The sequence below is a fragment of the Vicia villosa genome, linkage group LG2, assembly GCF_029867415.1.
Source record: "Vicia villosa cultivar HV-30 ecotype Madison, WI linkage group LG2, Vvil1.0, whole genome shotgun sequence".
Classification (NCBI taxonomy): Eukaryota; Viridiplantae; Streptophyta; class Magnoliopsida; order Fabales; family Fabaceae; genus Vicia; species Vicia villosa.
The window spans coordinates 131,618,439-131,643,942 of NC_081181.1; the positions used below are offsets into that span (position 1 = coordinate 131,618,439).

At 32.7% G+C, this 25,504-nt stretch overlaps 3 protein-coding genes and 1 pseudogene across 7 annotated transcripts; 2 read left to right on the forward strand and 2 right to left on the reverse strand.

Moving 5' to 3' along the window:
* Positions 1-8,925: 8,925 nt before the first annotated feature.
* Positions 8,926-12,237, reverse strand: LOC131650032 (uncharacterized). The gene is made up of 3 exons (XM_058919774.1): positions 11,470-12,237; positions 10,476-11,331; positions 8,926-10,373 (listed from the first exon to the last, which is right to left on the reverse strand). Exons 1-3 carry the CDS (start codon positions 12,235-12,237, stop codon positions 8,926-8,928), a joined length of 3,072 nt encoding a protein of 1,023 aa, XP_058775757.1.
* Positions 12,238-14,994: 2,757 nt separating this feature from the next.
* On the forward strand, positions 14,995-15,609 carry LOC131650033 (uncharacterized). The gene has a single exon (XM_058919775.1). It carries the CDS (start codon positions 14,995-14,997, stop codon positions 15,607-15,609), a length of 615 nt encoding a protein of 204 aa, XP_058775758.1.
* Positions 15,610-17,495: 1,886 nt separating this feature from the next.
* On the forward strand, positions 17,496-21,142 carry LOC131650034 (ceramide kinase-like; annotated as a pseudogene).
* A 114-nt stretch (positions 21,143-21,256) lies between these two features.
* LOC131652137 (exocyst complex component SEC10b-like) lies at positions 21,257-25,472 on the reverse strand. 5 transcript variants are annotated; one of them, XM_058921913.1, is made up of 10 exons: positions 25,201-25,472; positions 25,023-25,103; positions 24,780-24,886; positions 24,044-24,170; positions 23,845-23,913; positions 23,095-23,180; positions 22,839-23,026; positions 22,320-22,373; positions 22,095-22,223; positions 21,259-21,991 (listed from the first exon to the last, which is right to left on the reverse strand). In XM_058921913.1, exons 7-10 carry the CDS (start codon positions 23,019-23,021, stop codon positions 21,881-21,883), a joined length of 477 nt encoding a protein of 158 aa, XP_058777896.1. In that variant the 5' UTR covers positions 23,022-23,026; positions 23,095-23,180; positions 23,845-23,913; positions 24,044-24,170; positions 24,780-24,886; positions 25,023-25,103; positions 25,201-25,472; the 3' UTR covers positions 21,259-21,880. The 5 variants fall into 5 exon arrangements, with proteins under 5 accessions (XP_058777894.1, XP_058777896.1, XP_058777895.1 ...); XM_058921912.1 differs by having other exon boundaries at positions 24,998-25,103; XM_058921914.1 differs by lacking the exon at positions 25,023-25,103.
* Between the last annotated feature and the right edge of the window lie 32 nt (positions 25,473-25,504).

The window sequence follows — 25,504 nt, forward strand, 5'->3', positions numbered from 1 at the left end:
TCTGAATCCTTTTCTGCATATATTTGAATTCTTATTTATGTGAAATTAAGATTTAATTAAATTTGATTTACTCAATATTAAGGATTAGTCACTACAAGAAATGTGTTTCCCACCCACGTGATGTTGTGACGTGGTAACGTGGCTAGAAATTTGTAGTTGCGACGTGGTTAGCACGCCACAATATCTTTTATAAATAAAATATTAAAGATAACGTAAAAATGGGGGGAGTCAGAGATTTAAAAAAAAAATATAATTTGCGACGTGTTAATAATGTCGCTGGTTTTAAATAAATTTTGAAAATATTAAATTCCCTAAAAACGTGATGAAGGGATTTTTGAAATTTTGAAAATTTAGGTTGTGTCGTGGTATACAAGTCGCAACTCTTTAGTGGGAATATTCCCTGACCTTAAATTGACTTGGTCTGACTTGATGTAGTGTAATCAATTAATGAAGTATCCGTTGGAAATGTTGCGATATGCTTTCCACGTCGCAACTAGCGACATGTTCCACACGTGGCAAACTTCTATCCGTTGGAACGGTTGCGACGTGATTTTCACTTTGCTAGTTTGCGTTATGGAAATCACATCGCTATGGGCCATTAAATACTACCAGCGTACTCAACTAGAAACACGCTTTGTTTCTTTCCTCCTTCCACTTTCTTCCTTCCTCATTATTTCTTCCTTCTTCATTATTTCTTCCCCTTCTCTTCCTCTACCACAAGAGATCTCTTCTCCTTCTTCTCTTCTTCCACAAACAACATATTTTTAGTTCTTCCTCCTCACGCAATATTAATCAAAAGGTAATATTTAATTGTTTTATTTTTATTTAATTTTCGTTTACAAAATAATCTCTAATATTTGATATTTGTTTTGTAGTTGTCTACTAAACTTGAAGATTTCAAGCATTATTTGTGTACATTTGAAAGCTTCATAGAGGTAAGTTTTCAATTTTAATAGTATAGTTTTTGGTTAATGTATGTGTTTGTTTAAGATTTTGGTGTTGTTTGTTTGTTGTTGATTGTGTTGGTATATTATTGATTTATGTTGTTTAGATTATATATATATATATATATATATATATATATATATATATATATATATATATATATATATATATATATATATATATATATATATATATATTAAAACAGATTTTATATTATATGTGTATGTAAATATATTATATAATAAAATAGATTTTATATGTGATTATAATAGATAAATATATATATTTTTAATAAAACAGATTATATTTTTTTAATATGTAAATATTATTATTTATTAAAACAAATTGTATTTTGAAATATATAATATTTAGTAAAATAGAATCTATAAACAAAATATATAATATATTATTTTATTTTTATTAAAAACAGAATTAATTTTTAAATATATAATATCTATTAAAAATAGAATCTATTAAAAACAGAACTTATAAATTAGAATCTATTAAAAACAACATTTATAAAATAAAATTTATTATATATATATATGTTTTTTTATTATATTAGAATAAAGCAGAAGTTAAAAAAATAGAATGCATAGTACGTATGATATGTTTTTTTAATTAAAAAATAATAGTTATGTATTAATTTTTTTTATTAAATACGTATTTAAAAAAACACATAGTATTATTATATGTATTATTTGTAATATTTATATTTAAAAAATATTTTATTATTTATAACATATAATGTATATTAGTATAAAATGTAGACTAATAATGTAGATTAGTTAAAATTAGACTATTTAAAAAAATTATTAGTATATAATGTATTATTTGAGCATATATTAAATATTATAATTTTTTATTATATTATAATAAAAAATAACTTAAAAAAATAGAATATATAGTATGTATTATATGTTAAATTTTTATTATATGTTTTTTTATTATAGAAAATAATAGTTATGTATTAAAAATATTTTATTAAATATGTATTTAAAACAAACACATAATATTATTATATGTATTATTTGTAAATTTTTTATTTAAAAAATATTTTATTATGTGTAGCATATAATGTATTAGTATAAAATGTAGACTAATAATGTGGATTAGTTAAATTTAGACTATTTAAAAAATATTTTTTAAATAGAAAATAAATAGTTATGTATTAAAAATATTTTATTAAATATGTATTTAAAACAAACACATAATATTATGATATGTATTATTTGTTGTATTTGTATTTAAAAAAACATTTTATTATTTGTAGCATGTATTATATAATGTAGACTAATTAAATTTAAATTAATTAAAAAAAGTTATTAGTATATAATGTATTAGTTGAACATATATTAAATAGTTAAAAATTTACTCATATGAAATTGTATGATTGTACAAATATGCAGTATGGAATATTATTTGTACTATCGTAGTTGGATGTACGATAGGTTGGAACCAAGAAGACGTGCACTTAAACCAAATTTCATAGAAGGAGTTAATGGGTTTATCAAGTGGGCATTTATTCAGGAATGTTGTTGAAGCGAAAGGGGGGGGGGGTAGGTGTCCTTGCCTTAAATGTGAATGTAGACGTATAATTAGTGATCCAGAGGAAGTAACACGTCATTTGCACGGAAAGGGGTTTCATTAAAAATTATTGGGTTTGGACGTCTAATGGTGAAAAACTGCCGATGAACGTGCCAGAGACTAGCAACTCGCATGCTTCAAGTAGTAGACCGAATATGGAATATGAGGAAAAATTATTATAGCAGAACATCAAAAAGACTTTCCGACACGTTGCGACGTATTAGAAAGCGTTGGGAACGTGATGGTAGTCGTCCCAAGTGGATGGGCCAAGAAGTTTTTGAGAAACTTATTGTGTATTGGAAATCAGACGAATTTAAGGCTAAATCTGAAAATGCCAAAAAAATGAGGGCATCTGAAAAAGGGGGTCATCTTAATGCAGTTGGAAGTATAAGCACTTACGAGTTACGAACATTCTCGACGCATGGTAATTATTACCACTTTTTAAAGTTATGTTTTGATTAATTATTTGTTTTTAATTAAAGTTAATTTTATTATTTAGGCTAAGAGGTTAGGGAGACAACCACTGATGGTCGAGCTGGTTAAAGAAACTCGGACAAAAAAATCGGGTGAATATGTTGATGAGCATACACGAAAAGCTTTGGTAAGTTATTCAATTTTTATTATATTTTTTTTATATTTAATGGCAATTTTGTGATGTGATTTTCACGTGGCAACTAAAAAAGTTGTGGCATGATTTTCACGTGGCAACTAAAAAAGTTGCGGCGTAATTTTCATGTGGCAATTCTGATGTTGTGGCATAAAAATCACATGACAACTAATTTTCATTTTATTATTTAATATATTTTAATTTAAGTTAAATACTTAATTTTTTTTTGTGTAGGAGGATTATCAAACATTGCTTGTAACATTTTTGGTCAATAATCCCAAATATACTCCTAGAGAAGGAGAGCCGCTTCATCCAGATGTTGATTTTTATATATGGAATGAAGTCGTTGGCGGAAAAGGGCCTAATGGATGTTTTTTGGTGGTGGAAATTTGGCGGGAAGCTTGAGAAGTGGGGATAGAACTTTATTTCAAAGAGTTAGAGATGGGGAAGGATCGTCACGTCCAGCACAATTGACACCACAAGTAATGGAAACAATAAGACAATTGGCCCTAACTGAGGCGAGACGTGAGTCAGCACAACGTGAGGCGGCGCTAAAAGCCCAAATGGATGAGTAAGCGCAACGTGAGGCGGCGCTAAAAGCGCAAATGGAGGGGCAACAACAACAAATAGAGGCAATGGCGAAGAGGCAAGCAGAGATGGAGCAGCAAATGCGTTTATTTATGCAATTCCAATAAAGAAGTGGTAGTCAACCGTTTGGTGGAAACGTATGAGTGGTTGGAAATGAGCGAGAGAATGATCATGAAGATATGAACTTTGAGGATTTTCCCGATCCAGATGACCCTTAGGATTAATTTTATTTTTATATAAATTTGAAATTGTGTAGGATAATTTAATTTTATGTAACATTTTGTTTATTATATCATAAATTCAATATATTTTAGCATTTTGTTTATTATATTATAGCATGTTGTTTATTATTATCATTTCAATCAAATAAATATTTTTATTAATATTTATTAATTTTGAATAAAAAATATTAATAGTAAAACCTATTTTATAATAATAATAATATTTTTTTTATTTTAAAAATTAACGTTTGTGACGTGTTATACGTGTCACTAATTTGTAACATGTGTATCACGTCGCTTCTCTCTTAAATTGATCAGAAAGTTTGTGAAAAGATTACCACATCGCTAACTTGTGTCATGTTTACCACGTCACAAAACTTCTTTGTGTTCTGTGCCTTCCTGCTTTTTCATGGCGCTGTCTGTTCCAACAGAAAAAATAGGTTGGTGTTTGTGCATCACGTTGCGACGTGATTTCCATGTCACTATTTAGTGACGTGAGAATCATGACACAACCAAGTTGCCACGCTCTCCCAAGCGACATATATGTCCACGTCGCTAATTTTGTGTTATGATATGATATTCCATTTTGTGGCATGGGAATCACGTCGCTACAAAGCTTATTTTTTGTAGTGAGTCTTATGAAGATTGATTCTTCTAGAGATTTTTGAAAACCAACCGTTTTCGTGCCAAAACCCTATTGGTAGGGGTGGTCAAATCCAAACCAATTCAAATAAAAACTGCAAACCGATCTAAAAAAATTGAAAAACTGCAAAAACTGAAATTTATTGAATGTGTTTGGATGTCATTTTGTGAAAACCGCTTGGTTCGAATCAAATTTTAGATTGATTTTTCAAAATCGATCCAAACCGAACCGAATGTATATATTTTTATACTTTTTTTATTAGAATGATATGTTACGTGAATTTATTATTAGATGATAATTACTTTTTATTATATTTATTAGTTTGTTTTAACTATTTATTTTTATTATTTCAACCATAATCAATCCCTCTCATTTTGTAATATCAACTTTCAATACAGTATATGTTATATATTATCTCAAATCTATGATTTATTAGTATTTTTCTAATATTAATAAAAATATAATTTATACTTTGAATATTCAAAAACCGATCAAATTAAATCGATCCAAATTAAATTGAATCAGATTATTTTTTTAATATATCATCCAAAATCGAACCGAGCCGATAGTAAATTTATCTTTGAATCAAATGAGTTTTTTTCCTTAAAATTGATCCAAACCGAACCGCGAACACCCCTACTAGGGCTTTTATTTTGGGTGTTGTTTCCATTCAACGAGAGGTTTTATCTCATGTGAAGACTCATACCTTGTATATTAGATCTTATTATTTTATAGTTTTTTATTTAGTCTTTATTTTGGATTTGTAATACTCTATTATGAGGATATCTTTCATAAGTTAGAAGAATATAGTATTTGTTTGTTACGCTGCTTTATCATGCCATATATTTATGTAATTGTACAAACACTTAGGAAAGTGTTTGAGTGAAAGTGTCAGGGATCTAAGATTTAAAGGGAGTCTGGATTGATATTCATGGGTAAAATTATGAAAAGAGTATTGAACTAGGAGATTTCAGATGAGACTGTCGTGTACTATTGACTACTGATTACTGAATTTACTTTCATTAAACTGATGCCTTCCGGACGTAGGTGACTTTGTACTGAACTTGATTAATAATTAACCGTGTCTTTAGCTTATGATAAGCTTGCCTAATATGAAGTATCATTTTGACACTCTTTGAGAGGCATGTCAAAAAGGGGAACTTGTGAAAACTTCTTCTAATTCCAAAAATACTATTTCATCATATACACCACTAGATTTGTTTGGGTCAATAAAAACGTCATCAATCAATTGTAAGGCATATGTGATGGATCATGAGACAGACATCTATATTGGATTAATAGCATCCACACAAATGAAAGAGACACCACACATTCACCCAAAAACCTTAAGGCATTAGGTATGGATCCTCTCACTTATGAAGTGTTTAATCTCCACTTTTTCAATCAATGTGAAACTTATAACTCACACATGAATCACAATAATTTATCTCTCAAGTGTGAGTCCATCCATTTATATGATCTCCTTCAAGTAGAAGTTCTTTCATCCACATACACTTGTAACTCCATTGAAACCTTTACCACATCACATGCACTTCAACAAGACATGCCACATAACCACCACCACTCTTAATACAAGGAGCCTATCTCTTAGTTAAATTATTGGATGAGATATCATTGATGGGTCATGAGGGAAACATCTATATTGGGCAAATAACAACCACATAAATAAGAGAGAAACCACACTTTCACATGAAACTTTAAGACATTAGGTATATAGGTCATCTCACTTATAAAATGATCAACCTTTATTTTTTAAGCAATGTGAGACTTCTATCTCACACTCACATCACAAAAGTATATACTAGTCATAGTTGATTACAATAGTATATGAACTTGGGTAAAAGTCCTAAGATGCAAGGATGAGTCTCATTATGTGTTCTCGCTATTTTGTAAAGAAGTGCAAGTTGGAAAAGACTTAAAAATTACAACCATTATAAATGATCACTATGCGGAATTTGAAAAAAATTGTGAAGAAAATAATAGTTTTCATGATTTCTCTCATCCTAGAACTCTACAACAATTGGAGTTGTATAAAAGAAAAATATATATCTACAAGAAATGGCCAAAATCAAAATCAATGAAAAAAATATTGCACTAACACTTCATGTCTATATTCATAAGATTCTTAACTAATTATAAAAAGATAGACAATCCAACATTTTACATTTCCATCAATTCAGGCTTATGTGCCAAACACCAAAGAGCTCCTTAACATGTTTGATTAAAATACACAAAAGTGTGTCTTGTTAAGATACTCTAAATGCTCTAGAGCTTATAAGGTGTATAACATTAAAATTTTGGTTGTTAAAAAATCAATTCATCTAAGGTTTAATACATTAAGATGATACCATAGATAAATCCAAAAAAATCACAATTTGAGAAATCACGTTTGCGGTCACAATTTTTAGTGACACGACAGACTACTTATTTTCTATTGGATGACAGTGTAAAACTATTTTACATTGTCAGTGCATATCCATTAAACCCTTACTAATACCTAAATAATTTTAAAATAAACATTAGATTCGAAGTGATGAGATATATATATCCTATTAATAGATATTGAAAGTAATAAAAAAAAGAAAATGTACTTACGTGCACCAAACTTGCAAAATAGACACGTCAAGCCAATGAAAACCCACCAAAAGCTCTCTGATACACTTAGCTGATACATAAAAATTAATGGCAGATTTACAATGACTTAATTCGATTTCCAAGTGTCTGTCAGCCATTTTCACAACCATGAGTAGCAATTTCTGAACATCGTCAACTTCCACACCTTTTGTGCTTCCCTTTGCAGCTGAACAACTTCCCTTTCCGCTTCCTTCGACAACTTCCATTTTTTCAATGCATTTATTATCATCTGTGCTTTGCGATAAACCCATAGACTTAAGTGTCTCCATAAAAGATTGGTGCATTGCCTTACGCTCTTCAGCCAACTTTTGATCAAAATCAGCTCTAAGTTGTTCAAGTTGTTGAGTTACATCTATATGTTGTCCTTGACGTGAAGACGACCTTCCAAAGTAAGTGCTTTGTTTATGGTGCTTTCCAACACCACGAACACGACCGCCTTTCTCAGATGTTCCAATGGCCGCTGTTAAGATATCGTTACGTCCATGTGGAACAAAGACACCTTTTTCAGCTTCTTCAACTAGAGAGTCCTACAAAATTCAAAAACCACAACTAATTTCAATATTTTTTATCAATAACAAATATAATGATACTTGAAATAATTTCCAAAATTTACTGACAATTTTCTCTACAACAGTTTGTGTAGACTTTGATGTGTATTCTCCCCCTTTCTTTTGTCGTGCTCTCTTCCATAACTCATGGCGTGACGTTGGAGATGGACTACCATTATCATCTAATGTAGAATCATCTCTCGATGATTTCTTTTCATTTTTAATTGTCTCCTCAAGCATGCGATACCCTCCACGAGATAATACATGAGGGTATACATTCTTAGCCACATTTTCCCTACCCTTTCGACTTTTTTCCTATTAATTATAAAATCATAAAGTTATTACTAAACATAATAAAAAAAAATTTAAAAAAATCAAATATAACTCCTACTAACCTTAAATTCGGGGGTATCTCGAGACTTCAGAAACTCTTCCCATACTTCTTTGTTAATATATGGATACCTGACATTTGCAGGAGCGAGATCGTTTTTGGGATTATTAACATATTCGTCTGTGAGTTGTGTCTTAAAACCTCTCCATCTCTCTCCCGCATATTTAATCCATTCCTTCTTCAACGGATCCTTAATTTTACCATCCTTGTCTTTAACACACCAATCTGGAATAGTGAAATGAGCCTACACATGCAATATATGGCATATGTTGTTAGTATATACGTGATTATAAAATATAATAAAGTGTTGAATTTAAAATACCTGAACATCAACCCATATAGCATCTTTTATCCCATTATCTATGTCTTTCCACTCATCTTTCAAAATACAACATCTCTGCCGAGCAAGAGATGCTATATAACTCTTAAAACTTGCAGCATTTTTACCAACACCAGTACATTCATAGGTTCTTTGATCAAACTCGACCTGTAGCTTTTCACCCGATTGATGAACTTTGTCAATTTTTTTCATCATAGTTGGACCTCTAACTCTTTTTTTATTAGGATTACCAGTTGAAGAGGACTTGTCGGTTGAATCTGCCATGTATCTGTTTAAACAAAATAAAAATAATTAGAAATCAAATTAAACACAAGATAAAAACAATTAGACATAAAATTAAGCACAAGATAAAAATGATGACACATAAAATTAGGCACAAAATAACTTATAAAACACCTTACTAGTTCTCCCATATCCCTTCTTCATGATCTATGCGAATAGCATGCACATCATCCTCTACATCTTTTTCAATGAAGGTAGGCACATTTGTTGAGAAAGGAGGAGTTTCTGAAATATCAAGATTCGCATCTTGATTTTCATCACTATCATGCACCTTTCCTTGCAGAACAACTGACCACCTTTTATTAGAAGGATCTGTGACATAAAAAACTTGTTTTGCTTGAGATGCCATGATGAAAGGTTCGTCCGCATAAGCTAACTTGCTAAGATCAACCAGTGTAACTCCAAATTCATCAATTCTTACACCACTATTGATATCAACCCATTTGCATTTAAATACAGGAACTTTAAACACAACATAATCAACTTCCCAAATCTCTTCAATCACCCCAAAGTAGGGCGTAGATGCCATAATCGGGTTGTTATCTTTAGCACTAGAGAAGTGCATGGACTCGGCCACAATCATAACCCCACTATTTTGCGTGGTACTACGGTCATCCTTTGCCTTTGTATAAAAGGAAGTTTTATTAATATCGTATCCACTCCAAGTTAATATGTTACATTTAGGCTCATAGGACAACCACTTAATTGTTTTTGAAGCACTATCATCACCAGCAATTTTTTCTTTAAACCACTTAGAGAAACTCTTATTATGCTCTTTTAACAACCCTCTTTCACTCATCTTGGGGTACTTTTTCTTTATGATGCTTTTGTGAGCAGATAAGTAAGGTTGAACTTCATCCGTGTTATTCAATATATACAAATGCGCTTGAACAACCACATCAATACTTAAGCTCTTGATCTTTAAACCTTGTGTACCCACACCCTCACATCTTCCATCATGACGAGACTTGGGAACCCCTACAGCATTCACTTCCGACAAATAATTAGAACAAAACTCAATTGCTTCTTCTGCAATGTACCTCTCAATAATCGATGCTTCCGGACGGTGTGGGTTCTTGGTATACCCTTTTAGGATCTTCATGTATCGCTCTATTGGATACATCCACCGTAAAAAAATTGGACCACATAATCTAATCTCCCTTACTAGATGAACAATCAAGTGAACCATAATGTCAAAAAATGAAGGAGGAAAAAACATCTCTAATTGGCACAAGATAACTGCAGCCTCATTTTCCAAATCTTCTAACTTTAATGGATCAATGGCTTTGCAACAAATTGCATTGAAAAACAGGCACAACCTAGTTATAGTCTTCCTAACATTGTTAGGCAATATCCCACGAATAGCCACTGGTAGTAGTTGTTGCATTAAGACATGACAGTCATGAGATTTTAAGCCAACTAATTTGAGATCTTTAACCGATACAAGCCTCTTGACATTTGATGAGTAACCATGCGGCACTTTGATACTTTCTAAACACTCATAAAAACTTGTTTTCTCTTTTTTCGACAAAGTGTAGCAGGCAGGAGGCAGATACGTCTTGTTACCTACATAATGTTATCATCAAGAATTTCAACAAGTAAAGTTATGAACATGCTATTTTAATATCAAAAGGTAAGGATAGCTTAATTTGAACAAATAGTTGGTACCTATATATTGTGGAGTTAGCTCTTCTCGTATACCCATCACGCCCAAATCTAGACGAGCATTAATACCATCCTTTGTCTTGCCTTGAATGTTGAGAAGTGTTCCGATTACACTATCACATACATTTTTCTCTATGTGCATCACATCAATACAATGTCTTACCTCAAGACTAGACCAACATGGAAGATCGAAGAAAACCGACCTCTTTTTCCATATATTTTTCACAATGGGCCGCTTTTGGTACTTTCCAAAGACAGCAGTAATGCCCTGTTGTCGTTGATAAACTTCCTCTCCAGTTAGGGGCTTTGGAGCAACACCATGCTCTTGTTCCCCATTGAAAGCTTTCCGCAATCTACGATATGGATGATAACGATTTAGAAATTTTCGATGCCCGAGATAAACAGTCTTCTTTCCTTTTTCAAGCTGATGGTAACATGTGTCTTTTTCACATATAGGACACGCTTTATGCCCTTTAACTTTATACCCAGACAAATTGCCATATGCCGGAAAATCGTTGATGGTGCAAAACAACATGGCACGCATATTGAACTGTTCACCAGAATGCGCATCAAAAACATCCACCCCTTCCTCCCACAACACTTTTAAATCATCGATCAGTGGACTTAGATAAACATCTATGTCATTTCCTGGTTGTTTTGGACCCGAAATCATCATGGATAACATAATATATTTACGCTTCATGGACAACCTAGGAGATATGTTGTAAATCATCAGAAGAACAGGCCAAGAAGAATGGTTAGTATTTAGATTACCAAACGGATTCATTCCATTAGTAGCAAGTCCAAGTCTAAGGTTTCTCGACTCTTTGCCAAAATTTGGAAATAAATAATCAATTTTCTTCCATTGCAAAGAATCAGCTACATGGCGAATTTTTCCATCACATTTTCTTTCTTCTGCATGCCATCTAAGGTTCTTTGCGTCGTCTGCATTAGCGAATAATCTCTTGAACCTTGAAATGATCGGTAGATACCATACCACTTTCGCAGGAGGACCCTTTTTTACTTCCTCATCATCACTAGATTCACCATTTCTTTTTTTGTAGCGTGACGCCTTGCACTTCGGACAATGATTATAGTTTACATACTCTTTTCTGTATAATATGCAATCATTAGGGCATGCATGTATCTTTTCATACTCCAAACCCATCGGACACAATATTTTCTTCGCCTCATAATAACGACTTGGTAGTACGTTACCTTCTGGAAGCATTTGTGTCAACAATTCAAGCAATTCGGTAAAACTTTTATCACTCCACCCGTTAACTGCCTTAAGATTGAACAATTTTAACACGGCTGACAAACGTGTAAAATTTGTGCATCCCGGGTACAAAGGTGTATCCTTGTCAATGCATAAGCTATCATACGCTTGTGCCCTCTTAAACGAATCTTGTCCAATATCACGCATCATGTCTTCCAGACGATCATCCATTTCTACACTAACATTATCTATTTGGGACACATTTGACGCTGCTACTACTTCACCATGCCATATCCATTGTGTATAACTTTGACAAATTCCTTTACAAATTAGATGATTCATGATTTCTTTCTTACTAAGTTTTGGTTCTCGATTTGCACAACGAACACACGGACAGAGAATAAATGTAGGAAGACTTTCTTCAGTACTACTTTTAGGAGGAGGAAGATCTTTTTTAGCATTATTTTCAGCAAACTGTAGAAATTCCATCACTCCATGTTCGTACTCAGCACTTAATCGATTAGCTCTCATCCAACTACGATCCATACCTATGTTCCGAAATTAATGCATACATAATTAAATCATTATGACGCCTATAATTGACATTAAAAATTTGTCCAAAAGGCGGGGGTGCATACATTATTTCTAATGAAATTATTTCATGTTTAGCTTTAGTACTCATTTATTCCACCAGATATGTATTTAACTTCGTATAGAAAACTCAAGTCACAAGATATATAACATTATAATGTTATCATCATAATATTATCATCAAGAATTTCAACAATTAAAGTTATGAACATGGTATTTTAATATCAAAAGGTAAGTATAACTTTTTTTTGTTAAAGCAAGTATACCTTGTTATCTCCTTCTCTGATATATCCTTTAGCTTCCGAAATTCGAGTAAGGCCTTTCCACCACAATATATCAGTTGTTACGGAATTTTAAAACTGCATATGGCCATCATATAGCAAGTGTTAACATGGAAAATAATCCAAAATCCATTGCCAAGAATATTAAAAAAAATAAATAAACACTAAAAGAAATTTAAATAACAATTTTAATAAACTTCGCATGTGATCTAAATGTTGCATTCTATATCATATTAAATTAAACTTAATGATCTAAATGTTATTCAACCAAAGAATACTAGAAGAAATTTAAATAACAATTTTAATAAAACAATTCACACCTTACTATCAGTTTACAAACTATCTATTTATGCCTATAGAACTATTGGTATAAATAGAATAATACAATGTAGAGTTGATCACTATGAGTAGTCTAATCTTCAGTTTCTAACCACTTTTAGAGGCCACAGTAAAATTTATGTTTACTCAATAGAGGAAATTTTTAATAGTCTAATCTCAACTGATCTGTAGTTAAAAAATAGGATATTAACTGGGGCGTTAATCATATGATAAAGAGAGTAAATTTACTCCAATTCAATTCACTAACAGCAATCAAATAATAGGATATTCATAAGACTGGTAGACGATTATTACAAACATGATATCTATAAAACAACAATACATCATCAGTATAAATAGGATAAACATGAATAAAACCAAATTTGTAGAAAACTATACATATAATGCTTACAAGAAGATCAGAACCAAAAATTGATATCTACAAATCAACAATACATCATTAGTATAAATACTACTGCATACAAATTGAAGGTTCAAACCCTCCTGTTCACATCGGCAAAGAATAAAATAGAATAAATAAAGTAAAACCAGAAGGTGTTTAGCTTGCAGGAGTTACGACAAGAAATATATAAATATAAAAATTAAATAACTTACAGAAGAAAACTAACGGTGAGTGACGGGTAGCGAGTCGGAGTTGTTGCGTGAATGGATCCGGAATGGTGATTTGCGGTTGAGATGGCGGTGGTTCGCCGGAGGTAAGGTCGCGGCTTCGTGCGGTGTTTACGGTGCTGGAAGAGATCAGAAACGGCGAAGGTGGTGCGTGAGGCGGCTGATGATGGAGGTCCGATGGGCCTTAATCGGAAGAGGATCTGAGACGGAGAGAGTTCGCGTCAGCGTTGTTTGTAGTTGTTGTTTGAAGTTTGCAGGTATTGATTCGCTGGATTTCCCGATTGTGTTTAGCTTGAAGGAGTAGGTCGTGCGGTGAAAGAAAAGAAAAAGATTTGGGAAATGTTTTGTGAGGTTAGGGTTTAGTGAAATAGTGGGAGAGACTTTTCCCATCGGGTAATATATGGGTTGAAGTAATAGCCCATTATGCGCTACTTTTCCCATCAGGCCGTTTAGCACCTGATGTAAAAGCCCAGTAAACCATATATTTCCCATCGAGCCGTTTAGCACCTGATGTAAAAGGCTTTATAAAATAATTTCAGCTTATTTACGGTTATGCCACCGTGTATTGGTTTTTTATTTTTGTTTTATTTTTCCCTTCATGTCCATTAAACGTCTGATGTAAAATCTCTAAAATCAATTTTTTTTCACATCAATTTATTATAAAACCTGATGTAAAATTCTTTGACATATATTTTTCACATCAATTATCTTTATACCTGATGTAAAATTGTTTAACCAAATGTAATATTTTTAGTAGTGTAGATTTATTAAGTAGAAAATCAATTCCTAACATTTTCTAAATCAATAATCTCTATTTTAGAGTTTTACATTGAAAAATATTAGAAACATATAGTCTAAAATTTTATATTGAGATCTCTTTCAAATTTCTTAGTCGTATCATGTCAATTCTAATCAATTTTCATATTTTTCAACAATCTATAATAAATACTTTTAAAGGATTATTGTTTGAGAAGGACTGTTTTCAAAGAAAATAAAAAAATAAAAAATAATTTCACAATTTAATTTACTAAAAGAATAACAATTTAATAAAAAGGAAGCAAGTTTCCATAAATAAATAAATAAATAAATAAAAGTAGAAAAAAATGTTAGACCAAAATATAGATGAGTGAAGCCCCAAGATTTCTAAGAACAATCTAAAAACTTTCATAAGGTTTACTCTTCTTTTTTTTTATGAGATTACTCTCTCCATTCTATTTTATAATCAAAATTTATTTTATAATGTATTTAGATTATATGAATATTAGATACATTAATTATTAAATCAACTTAAAAAATAAAATTGGCTTATAAAAGAAAATGTAGGAAGCATGTGAGTAGCCAATTTAGGGCTTTTCACTCCAACATTCCCCTTCCGGTAATTTTTTCTTTCTCAACGCAATCACAACTTTCTTTCTTGTTGTCTTTTTCTCTACGCAATCGCAGCTTTCTTTCTTTCTCATTGTGATTTTAGGGTTTTAGACCAATGTCGAGTGGCTTTGGAGAATCAGTGAAATCAGCGACTGCACCACCGAATCCATCATGTTCTTCGGGTAAAAGTTCCACCAAGGATGCCGGTGATTTCGAATGCAACATTTGTTTGGATTTTCCTCTGGATCCAGTGGTGACACTCTGTGGTCATCTATTCTGTTGGCCATGTCTTTACAGGTGGTTACACCATCGTTCTCGTCCTCAAGGATGTCCTGTTTGCAAAGCAATGGTGAAAGAACAGAAACTGGTTCCTCTTTATGGAACAGGAAAACTGGTAACTGATCCAAGAATGAAGTCATATCTTGGAATGGAGATTCCTCCTCGTCCTTCAGGACAGAGGCCACCAACTGTTCTGGAACAGCAACTTGAGACTCATACGTTGTCTCTGCTCTGGGAGCGAGGTCAACCTGTTGAGGAGTTTCGTGCGGCTGCAGAGCAGCGTTGCAATGAGTATATAGATGAGCGTATCCAGGAGTATCGCGCGGCTACAGAGCAGCATGTCAAGGAGCAGATACAGCATATCGAAGAGTATCGTGTGTCTATCGAGCAGCGTTTTAATGAGTGTCTGGATCAGCGTATAGAAGAGTTTCGAGCGGCTTATGGCATCTGAAGAGCAGTGTTTGGACAGCGTATCAAAGAGTGTTGTGCTGAATGCTGATGCATAGCAGAATTTTTTTGTTTTTCCTTAATCGCTGTTGATAAGTTATTTCCCTTCCTTTTTCATAGTTTTGTTGCATTGAATATTTTCTTTTTGTTTTAATGTGTTATGAGTGATTCTAATTTGACCACTCTTTCTTAGGTGTTTTTTCCTTCTTTCTTTTTTACTAATATTCTCATAGATAGAATTGTTTTTCTTCTCAAAGTTCGATTTAAAAGTAAGCACAAATTCAGGAGAAATGTGAGGCTTCTGCACTCCTTAAATTTTTATGTTTCATAAAAAATTGGAGTATTTGAATGTTTGTCTCTATGTATTTAGATTTAAAATTTGGATTAGTGTTTTGAGTCAGATTTTTAGTTATATACTTAGTTTTTTATTATGTTTAAATTTCTTCTAATGTTTTATTGTTCTCATTGCATATTTCTGGAAAGTATTCATGCATATAAAACCTTGTTTTTTCAACACTAGTTAAATGAATTATAGTGTAAAAAGATTTTGTTTGTATGAATTGAATCAAGAATAGAATCACTTTGATTTTTGTTTCAATTTTCTTCTTAATGATTCAATTCAGACAATTTTTTAATTTTGAATCGAATCATCGGGACAATTGAACTGATTCACATTAGACAGGATTGCACGGACATTATTCTATATTGATTATAATTGATTCAATCTTTATAGGAACTTCTTCTCAACAAATCCTATAATTCATTTAATTAAGAAAAATTGAATTGAATTTCTATTTTTTTCTAATAGACTAATAGTTGAAATTTTACCTCTTAAAAGTGTAAATATTTCTCTACTTTGTAATGATTTAAATATCTCTCAATTTTTCTTGTTTTTTTTTTGTTGCATTCTTTAAAGTCTAAACCCTACTAATATAAATATAAACTTCATTCTTTTATTTTATTATGAAACTTGCATATTTTCTCTACTTTAAGTTTGTTTTTCAAAACTCATCACTAAATATTTTTTGAGATTGATTACTTTAGAGTGATACTTTCATTAAAGATTTCAACAAAAGAGTTGAAGATCTAAAGGTAAAAGGATGAGCCTCTTTTCTCCTCTGACAAAAAAATAGATATATAGATTCATTTTATAATACTCAATGCAAAAATAGTTAACAGCAAACAAATCCAAAATTTATGTTTTATTTTTCTCTCCGAATTCTAAATTGAAAATATAAATTGTACATAGACGCTGATTACTATGATCAATTTATTTATCTACATTTTATCAATAAATATTTGAAAAAAAAACTTCCTATGAAACTATGACTTTATTATTATACGTGTTCGATCATTTTAAGGTTGTGTTAATAAAGTTTGAGTTGTAGTCCGCCCAAAACTCTATAGTTAAGCCGATAAAGGGAAGCCGGATGTAATCAAGTTGACAGACTAAACTTATTTTTCGACCCAAAGTTTGCAAGGCAGGATAAATCAAAGGGAGCTTCTATGGTGCAGTAATCAAATTGACTTCAGTGGTGAAGTCACTACAATTGACCAATAGAATTAAAGCCCTAACAACCCTAATTAATTCTAAGTTAAACTAAGCCACATCAGCTCTATGGTAAAATAACTTTACTGTGGGACCCATTTTAAAAAAAAACTTTTAATTATTGCATATAAGTCCCCATTCATTTAATAATATTTTACAAATTAAAGTTAACTTTTATTTTTTTTATTTTATTAGATGATAATTTATTTTAAACACAAATTATATTTTTTCTTCAAATTCTTTCTTCTCGTTCTTTCTCCCAACTTCCCAATTCTTTCTCCCAACTTCCCAATCGAAGAAATCAATTTTGAAACCCTAAATCTCTAAATTCCTCCACTGCGATGTCGCTCTCCTACTCCAACTTCTTCCTCGATGATGATCTCCTATACAACGAGGAAACCTCCAGCATCTTATCCGGAGATTTGCCGGCGGAAAGCTTCTCTGATGTTGATTTGTCTCCGCCGTCGGAGGAAGAGTTATGCACTTTCTATTAATTTTACGTTATTCTATAATCTATACTATTGTTAAAGCTTACATTTTGAAAATTGTTCTTAGGTAAACTGGGTGTTCTTGAACATGACAAGGTTGAGTTGAATAATATGCATAGACGTGTACTGTGCATGGTTTTATAAGGAGCAAGAATCAACCTTCGCAGTGGATCCTGACTGAATATACTTTCGGTCATGAAAATTTGCAAACATGTGAAACGTGGGTAAATCAACTAAATGAATTGTTGAAACTGGAAGCCGGTAGACCGCGGAATCTTCTGGTATGCTATTGGACAAACACTTGCTTTATAATTTTGCTTTTTATTTTCATTGATTAGTTAAAATGAACTTTTCCCAGATATTGTTTCTGATTCACTAGGTTTTTGTTCATCCAAGGAGTGGGAAGAGTAATGGCCGTAGAAACTGGGAAGCTGTGGCTCCGATATTCTCACGTGCTAAAGTAGAAACGAAGGTGAAACTTTAGCATCTCGTATGATTTCCTGAATGGATAGCAACTGATAAAATGTTGAAATATGTTTTTAAGTCCAATCAGCTGTATTTGTCTACGACGCTCATATTGAGGGGCTGTTTGGCCTAGCTTTCTTTGGCATTAAAAGGCCTACTTTCATGCCGCTGAGTATAATAATTGGATAACATGCTTAATTCATTCAGTACATGATATTAAGTAGTAAGTAATGATCAAATAAGATTGTTGACGGGATCCAAGTAATCGATTTTTTCTTTTTTCACCAGGTGATTGTGACTGAGAGAGCAGGACAAGCATATGATATGATGTTATCTATAACAAATAAGGAGCTTAACTCATATGATGGTGTTATAGCTGTTGTAAGAACTTAACTCCAGTCTCTTACATTGTACTAAATCATATATTTTTCAAAATGTTGTTGATATGTTTATGACGAGGCTTCATGTTATTGAAGTAAATCATATATATTTCAAAATGTTGTCGATATGTTTATGACGAGGCTTCGTGTTGTTGAAGTTTTAAATCATGGTTTTTTATTTAGATGTCGTTCGCTTAACCACTTTTGAAATTTCCTTGTTGCTTTCAAGTGATTTTCTTATGTTCTTTTGAGTTATTGTATTTTTCTAATCGAGGTGGTTTCAGGGTGGTGATGGATTTTTCAATGAAATCCTTAATGGGTTTCTTTCTCCCAGGCTTAAAGCTCCCTACCCACCAACTCCTCCAGGTTTTGTTCATTTGGCTAAAGATAAAGGCGATTCCTTGGCTGCGGACGAAGATGGAATATTTGAAAAGACTCCAAGTCAAATTGAAGACCACCTTCCTCTGATTTCAAGTCCAAACCAACCTCGGTCTAGAATATTGAATCCTAGTGAGTTCAGTTTATCTGAACTTCATTAAGTTAGAAAATAATTTGCATCAGCACGTTGATATATAGGAAAGAATAGTAAAGAACAAATACAGTTGCAAGTTAATTTCGTAGAAATATAAAACCACAGAAAAGAAAAGGAAATAAATATTATCAATTTTATGCTTGACTTGTTTTTATGGCTTCTGAAGATTCGGAAGATAAAGCTCCCGGGTTTCCTGTTCCTAATGAATGGTTTAGATTTGGGATCATTCCCTCAGGTTCAACTGATGCCATTGTAATCTGGTATTTTTTTTCTTCCTAGTATTCTTGAATTTTCAGTTCTACTTCAGCATAAACCGAAGATATGAATGTAGTCTATCCTTGTAGTTTTCTAATACAATTTTGGGTTTTGTGAAATTTTGAATATTTTGTAGTACAACTGGAACCCGAGATCCTATAACTTCTGCATTGCATATTGTACTTGGTAAAAGGGTGCACCTTGACATAGCTCAAGTTGTACGATGGAAAACAACTCCGAGATCCGAGGTTGAACCTTTTGTGCGCTATGCAGCTTCCTTTTCAGGGTAATTTCCTTATGTTTTGTTACCCGATGTAAATGTCTACCTTTTGACACATGCTAGCAATGTCATCTTGCATATGCTACACACCAATCCACGGTTACTTTAAAGATTTATTTAGTAATCTTATATTCTGCATACATTAATGACAACAGGTATGGATTTTATGGCGATGTTATCACAGAGAGCGAGAAGTATCGCTGGATGGGTCCCAAACGTTACGATTATGCTGGAACAATGGTGTTTTTAAGACACAGGTATTGTCCAAGTGGATATGACGCGGTGCTTATCATCTCAACTTTAAATATCTTTTTTTGAACTACGTGTTTTTTTCAGGTCATATGAGGCAGAAATATCATACCTAGATGTTGAATCAGAGGAAACCATTCCAACTCCCAAAAGGAATCGTGATAGTAGCATGTTATGGGGATTGAAAGCTCCACGCAGATCAGAAAGATGTATCTGCCGTATTAACTGCAAAGTTTGCAATGAAACGCCAAAGAATGCAGCCACTGAAATTAGCAGCCTAACGCCTCATTTAAATTCAGAAACGGGAAAATGGGTGAAATCCAAAGGTCGGTTTATTAGTGCTGGAGTTGCGGTAATCTCTTGCAGAAATGAAAAAGCTCCTGATGGTTTGGTTGCCGAGGCACACCTTTCAGATGGTTTCCTTAATCTCATAATGATTAAAGAATGTCCTCACGCTTCTTATTTATGGTAAGCATTGTCTGGCTATTTTTCCATATTAGACTATGTTTGGATAAATAACTTACTTAAGTGGTTATAGCATAAGTGCATGTGTATAAGCTCTTTTCTCTAACAAAAGATAAAATAAAGTCTAACTTTTTTTATTTAAGCTATAAGCTGTTTAGAAGCTATCCTAGAAAGCTTATTAAAGTAAGCTGGAAGGAACTTATGGACATGTCATAAGTTATTTCTGTAAGCTCTTTCAAGTCGTCTTTCTATGCTTATGTCAGGAGATAAGCTCAAATAAATCAATCCAAACAGATCTTAAGTCTCTTGATAATCTTATCGTCTTTGTTTGTTTGTTTAATGATACAGGCACCTGACTCAACTTACAAGAAGAGGGGGAAGCCCTTTGAATTTCAAGTTTGTTGAACATCACAAGGTTAGTTTTTTTCCAATCCACGCCACCTTTTTCTATTGCGAGCTTATTAATTTTACTGAGCACTCGCAGACTCCAGCATTTACTTTCACTTCTTCTGGCAACGAGTGTATGGAATGTGGACGGCGAGATGTTTCAGGCACATCAACTCTCTGCTCAAGTGTTTCGCGGTCTCGTGTGCATGTTTGCAACTGGTCCTGAAGTATAATCGAAGAGTTTTGTCGAAGATATTAAACGGAACAATGATAAAGCTTATTTAGTACCAGCTACATAGAACTTTTGTGTATATATATAAGCATGGAGAGAAGATTTTGCTACATTTAAGTATATATATGTAACCCTTGGTTCACAATTTAAATGTTTTTATAAGGTGAATTCTTGTATCTTGAGGATCAAATGCAAGTCACCTTAATATGGATGTTGTAGCTATTTTATTTATATATGTAGCAGTGTCATGATCTATGTCATGGGTTTTTTGAATATAGCCCTGAGTAACTAGGTCTTTTGGATCTTGTATTATATATATTTTCTAATATAGTCAATACTTAATATAGATGGGTAAACCATGTTGTGCTTTTCATAATCGCACTTAAAGAATCAAAATTGCAATTAAACCTGAAACTATGGCATAAACAAATAATTGTACATATGTTTTAGTCGAGCTCAGTGTGCCTTGAGTTCCAAGTAACAGAAGATGATGGAAACTTCAACAAATAATTGTACATATGTTTTAGTCGAGCTCAGTGTGCCTTGAGTTCCAAGTAACAGATTTGATTGATCGCTAAAGTACATACACAATCCTACAATATAATCAAATTTATTTACACTTGAAATCCAATATTTTTTCATGTATCCAAACAGAATATCTGAAACCAGGTAATCATCACATGTGAACTCTTTAGTTAGTCTAGCTACATTAAAGGAATCATTTAACTAAATATTAGCATTGAGGAAGATAATGAAATATGCAAGTATCATATTGTATCAGGTCTTCCACTCCAAAATTGCTGATAAAAGCGTGTAATTAGGAATTAGATACTTATGAGGTAAAGCCATATTTGTCATCGGTGATTTGTCGTGATTTTCAAGCCACTTTTCATTGCTTTGCGATCGTATGTATATCCGTCCGCAGCAACACAAGGATCATCCATCACATCGTGCATCAAATCAGATCAAATACGATGAGCATCTTCAAAAGCATTATGAGCTACCACCAGAGTCTAGTGCAAGTGGTTGGTGCACATTGCGTGCGAGTGTCGTAAACCTTGGAATATCGATTTCAAATTTGCAAATTGCGGAATATTTGACTACCTGAAGTATAGGACATATAAAATGATTGGGAGGTTTAGATAAATGTTCTTTAATTTCATACAACACAGAACTTGAACACCACAGAAAAAATTCATGTAATTACAGCAGATGCAGCTGCAGCAGCTACCCGACGGCTAACACTTGTACCCAACACAAATCTTTCCCTCAAATTAGCTGCTTCAGTCAGTCCATCTCTAGCCCGTTCAAGACCTTCTGCTACATATTGACTAACCTGTAAAATACATCAAGAATGACCCCAGAAGAATGAGCTTCTGCCAACTAAATGTATAAAATATCTGAATGCTGACAAATTGTGAAGTTTACTTACTTGGTCTAACAGGCAAGTAAACGCTGCTTTTACATGGGATGCCAGTGTAGCAGGCTGTAAAGTAACAACAGTTAAAATTATAATTGCATTTACCAAGGATTAATTTATCAAATTTAGAAGAAATAAATTAGCATCTTAACTAAACTAAGACAAAAAATTTATTGACACATTATAAATATCAAGGACTGATGAATTCTTTAAGAAACGAACTTAGATAAAATAAATTATTGACATGAAATGAATTTAATATAAATTAATTTGTTCAACAGTTAAACTAAATCGAAAGAAACAACAGAGATTAAAAGAAAAATCAAAACTGGTAGAAGCTTAAGGCTGATGAAAGTAAACTTCACATATAGTGTTTCTTACATCCAGGCGGTCACACTTCTAATCCAATTAAACAAAACCAACTGGGCAGAAAGCCAGAAACTCCATATTCAAGCAACACAACTATGTTGCAAAGGATTCTTCAGAAGAAGAAATAATGCTTTTCCAAAATCCAATCAAGAAAGAAATTACCTGGGAGGAAAAGAGATTGCATCTTGAGATTGCTTCTTCATTCCAACGTACAAACTCTGTTACGACAGTGACAGATGTTTGCTGCTGAGAAGAAGCTACCGCAGCTCCCTTTGAACGTCCAATTGTCCCAGTCCCAGATGAATCAGAAATCTGGCTTTCAGCTCGCAATTCTTCCATCTGCATTCCACCTATTCATGTAAAGGTTTTCAAAACCAATTCTAATTTGGAAGGACAGGAAATTGAAACAATTGCAAACCTTCACTTTATATAACTGTCTGAGAGATGCCTGCTCATATTCAGGATATTCATCCTTGTGATTTGAAAACAGGGACTCTGTCAGGCCTGATATGCAAAAGGTAATACAAGCATGAAGCATGTTAAACATTAGTGCATATTTATGAGATGGTGTGAGGACATAAAAACTAAAAAGTCAAAAGCTCTACTTGAAAATTGCCTAAGGCTAGAATAGAGCTTTTGGGATTTGCAGGTTAAATATCACATTTTCCATTAAGTTGTATCATAATTAAACCTTTCTGTTTACCATTAAAAATATATTTAAAAAATTATATATATATATATATATATATATATATATATATATATATATATATATATATATATATATTGCCAGAGCAAGTAGTTATATGTGAAATTAAGGTTAAAAATGATAATCAGTTTTAACAATCATTGGTAACTAGAGAGCAAGGCTCCCACAATAATTGCATTGTAAGTCATTGCATCAAATTATAATGCGAGCAGAAGACCACTGTTAAGAAATCAACAAAAAATAAGAGAATAGAGTTGTAGCATACTTTAAGCATTATGAGCAGCCAAGTCTGGCTGATGAAATTTTTTGGCAGGTCCAGGTAGAAATAATTACAAGCTTAAATTCTGTAAAACCAATTCATGTTTTACTTCAAAGTAATAACACAGAGCCCATTTTAACACCTCTTATAAGTTCTTATTTTCTTTTAGATTGTAATTACAGGAATTATAAGGTACTAACCTGCATGAGTTAGGAGGCACTGTTGGTGGTCTGATTGCCGTCACGTGGAAGCCAGCTGGTAATAAATGTCTGTTACAGAAACAGTGAAAATTCTTAGTGAAACAATGACTGCATGATCAGCTTCTGAAGTGGAGGACTCATGTAATACTTGGGCACCAAGATATGATGAGGGAGAAATCAAGAGAGTAGAGAATCTTACCGGCTTGCTTGCAGTGCTTTGTCTTCACTGCCAACTATTGGGGATATAATGTGACTTATAACAAGGATTCCAGTAAGCAAATGAAAGTCTTTCACCCGGTTCCAAATAGCCTTTCTTCGCCATGTCTCTGGTATTGCAATTCTAACGGTCAGGAAATAGCACTATCCACTAAATTATATGACAATGATTTAAATGAGAACGATATGCATGAAATGTATTGTAAGACTACACAATTCAATGATATAGAACAATAAATATGAACCATGCAGGAAAGATATAAAAAGTAAACTGAAATCTTCATGGTTTTACTAGGAATGTCAACAAGCAAGGAACCAAAACTGAATTGAAATAGAAATTATTAAACTACGAGCTATCAAAATTCAAAAGAGGATTGTCCCATTAAGGCAGCTCGGTTGGTAGCCGAGCTACGGGCGCGAGTTCGAACATGCGAAATCCCACTTATTCATATTTAAAATGATGAAATCTCAGCAACCGGACTGGTTACTTGACCAAAAAAACAAATTCAAAAGAGGATTTGGTTTTGTTGCAGTCACATACTCCACACACTCAGGCATAGTCATTGGATCAAAATGTGCTTGTTCCTACATCTAAATTCGACAGTCATCGAGTGTGTTGATTGTGTGAATGCATTAATTTATCAAACTAAATGAATTAAAACTCAAGATACATTAACATGTGCATAAACTATTTGAACATAATTAAAATTTACAAATACCTGTTCTTTAACTTCATTAATTCTTCAAAAGGCACACCTTTAAAAGCTCAGCTTAATTTTTTATAAACCTTCTGAAATTTGCTCATAACAGCCTCACCCTCCAATGGCTAAAATTCAAAAACATGAAATTGAAAAGATCAATATCCTATTTGACAGCACTCTTCAAAGGACATATAGATTGATGAACGAGTAAATAGAATCAAAAGAGAAGCAAAAACCCCTAATTCCAATGGTACATGGAACCTCTTTATCATCAGGCATGCAAATAGCCTCATTTACTTTCCCTATATTCCCAATGGTACATGGAACCTTCTTTTCAGGAAGCTATAATAACACCAAAAAAAAATCAAAACAAGAAGCAAAACAACAACAACAATGGCAATTAAATTCGATTTGTTAAGAGAAAGAGAACGAAGCTGACCTTTTCCCCAAGCTCCATAGCTCTCTTAACAGCCATCGATTAAGCTTCACATGAACTTCCGCTTTCCACCTGTAGCCATGGTAGGAGTAAGAGATGTGTGGGTTTTCGGTAAAATTAGAAAGACAAGTATTTTAATTTGTGTTTGAATAGGTATCGATGAAAGAGAGGGAGATGAAAATTTTGGGCTTTCAAAGGAGGGAAATGTTGGAGCGTTCTAAATTTTTTTAAGGTTTGTGAGAAAAGCTGCGAGGGAATATGAAAATTGGGAGAAGTTTGAGTTATCATCGGATTAGGCTATAAATAA

Excerpts from the sequence above, each read along its gene's own strand:
- LOC131650032 (XM_058919774.1), bottom strand. The coding sequence starts at position 12,237 with ATGGATCGTAGTTGGATGAGAGCTAATCGATTAAGTGCTGAGTACGAA. Across the intron at positions 11,332-11,469 it reads AGGGTCCTCCTGCGAAAGTG|AAAATTGATTATTTATTTCC; the intron begins GTATGGTATCTA and ends TTGCAATGGAAG. Across the intron at positions 10,374-10,475 it reads GCTAACTCCACAATATATAG|GTAACAAGACGTATCTGCCT; the intron begins GTACCAACTATT and ends AACATTATGTAG.
- LOC131650033 (XM_058919775.1), top strand. The coding sequence starts at position 14,995 with ATGTCGAGTGGCTTTGGAGAATCAGTGAAATCAGCGACTGCACCACCG.
- LOC131652137 (XM_058921911.1), bottom strand. The coding sequence starts at position 23,223 with ATGTTTAACATGCTTCATGCTTGTATTACCTTTTGCATATCAGGCCTG. Across the intron at positions 22,224-22,319 it reads TTACTTGCCTGTTAGACCAA|GTTAGTCAATATGTAGCAGA; the intron begins GTAAGTAAACTT and ends TGTATTTTACAG. Across the intron at positions 21,992-22,094 it reads CTGCTGCAGCTGCATCTGCT|GTAGTCAAATATTCCGCAAT; the intron begins GTAATTACATGA and ends CCTATACTTCAG.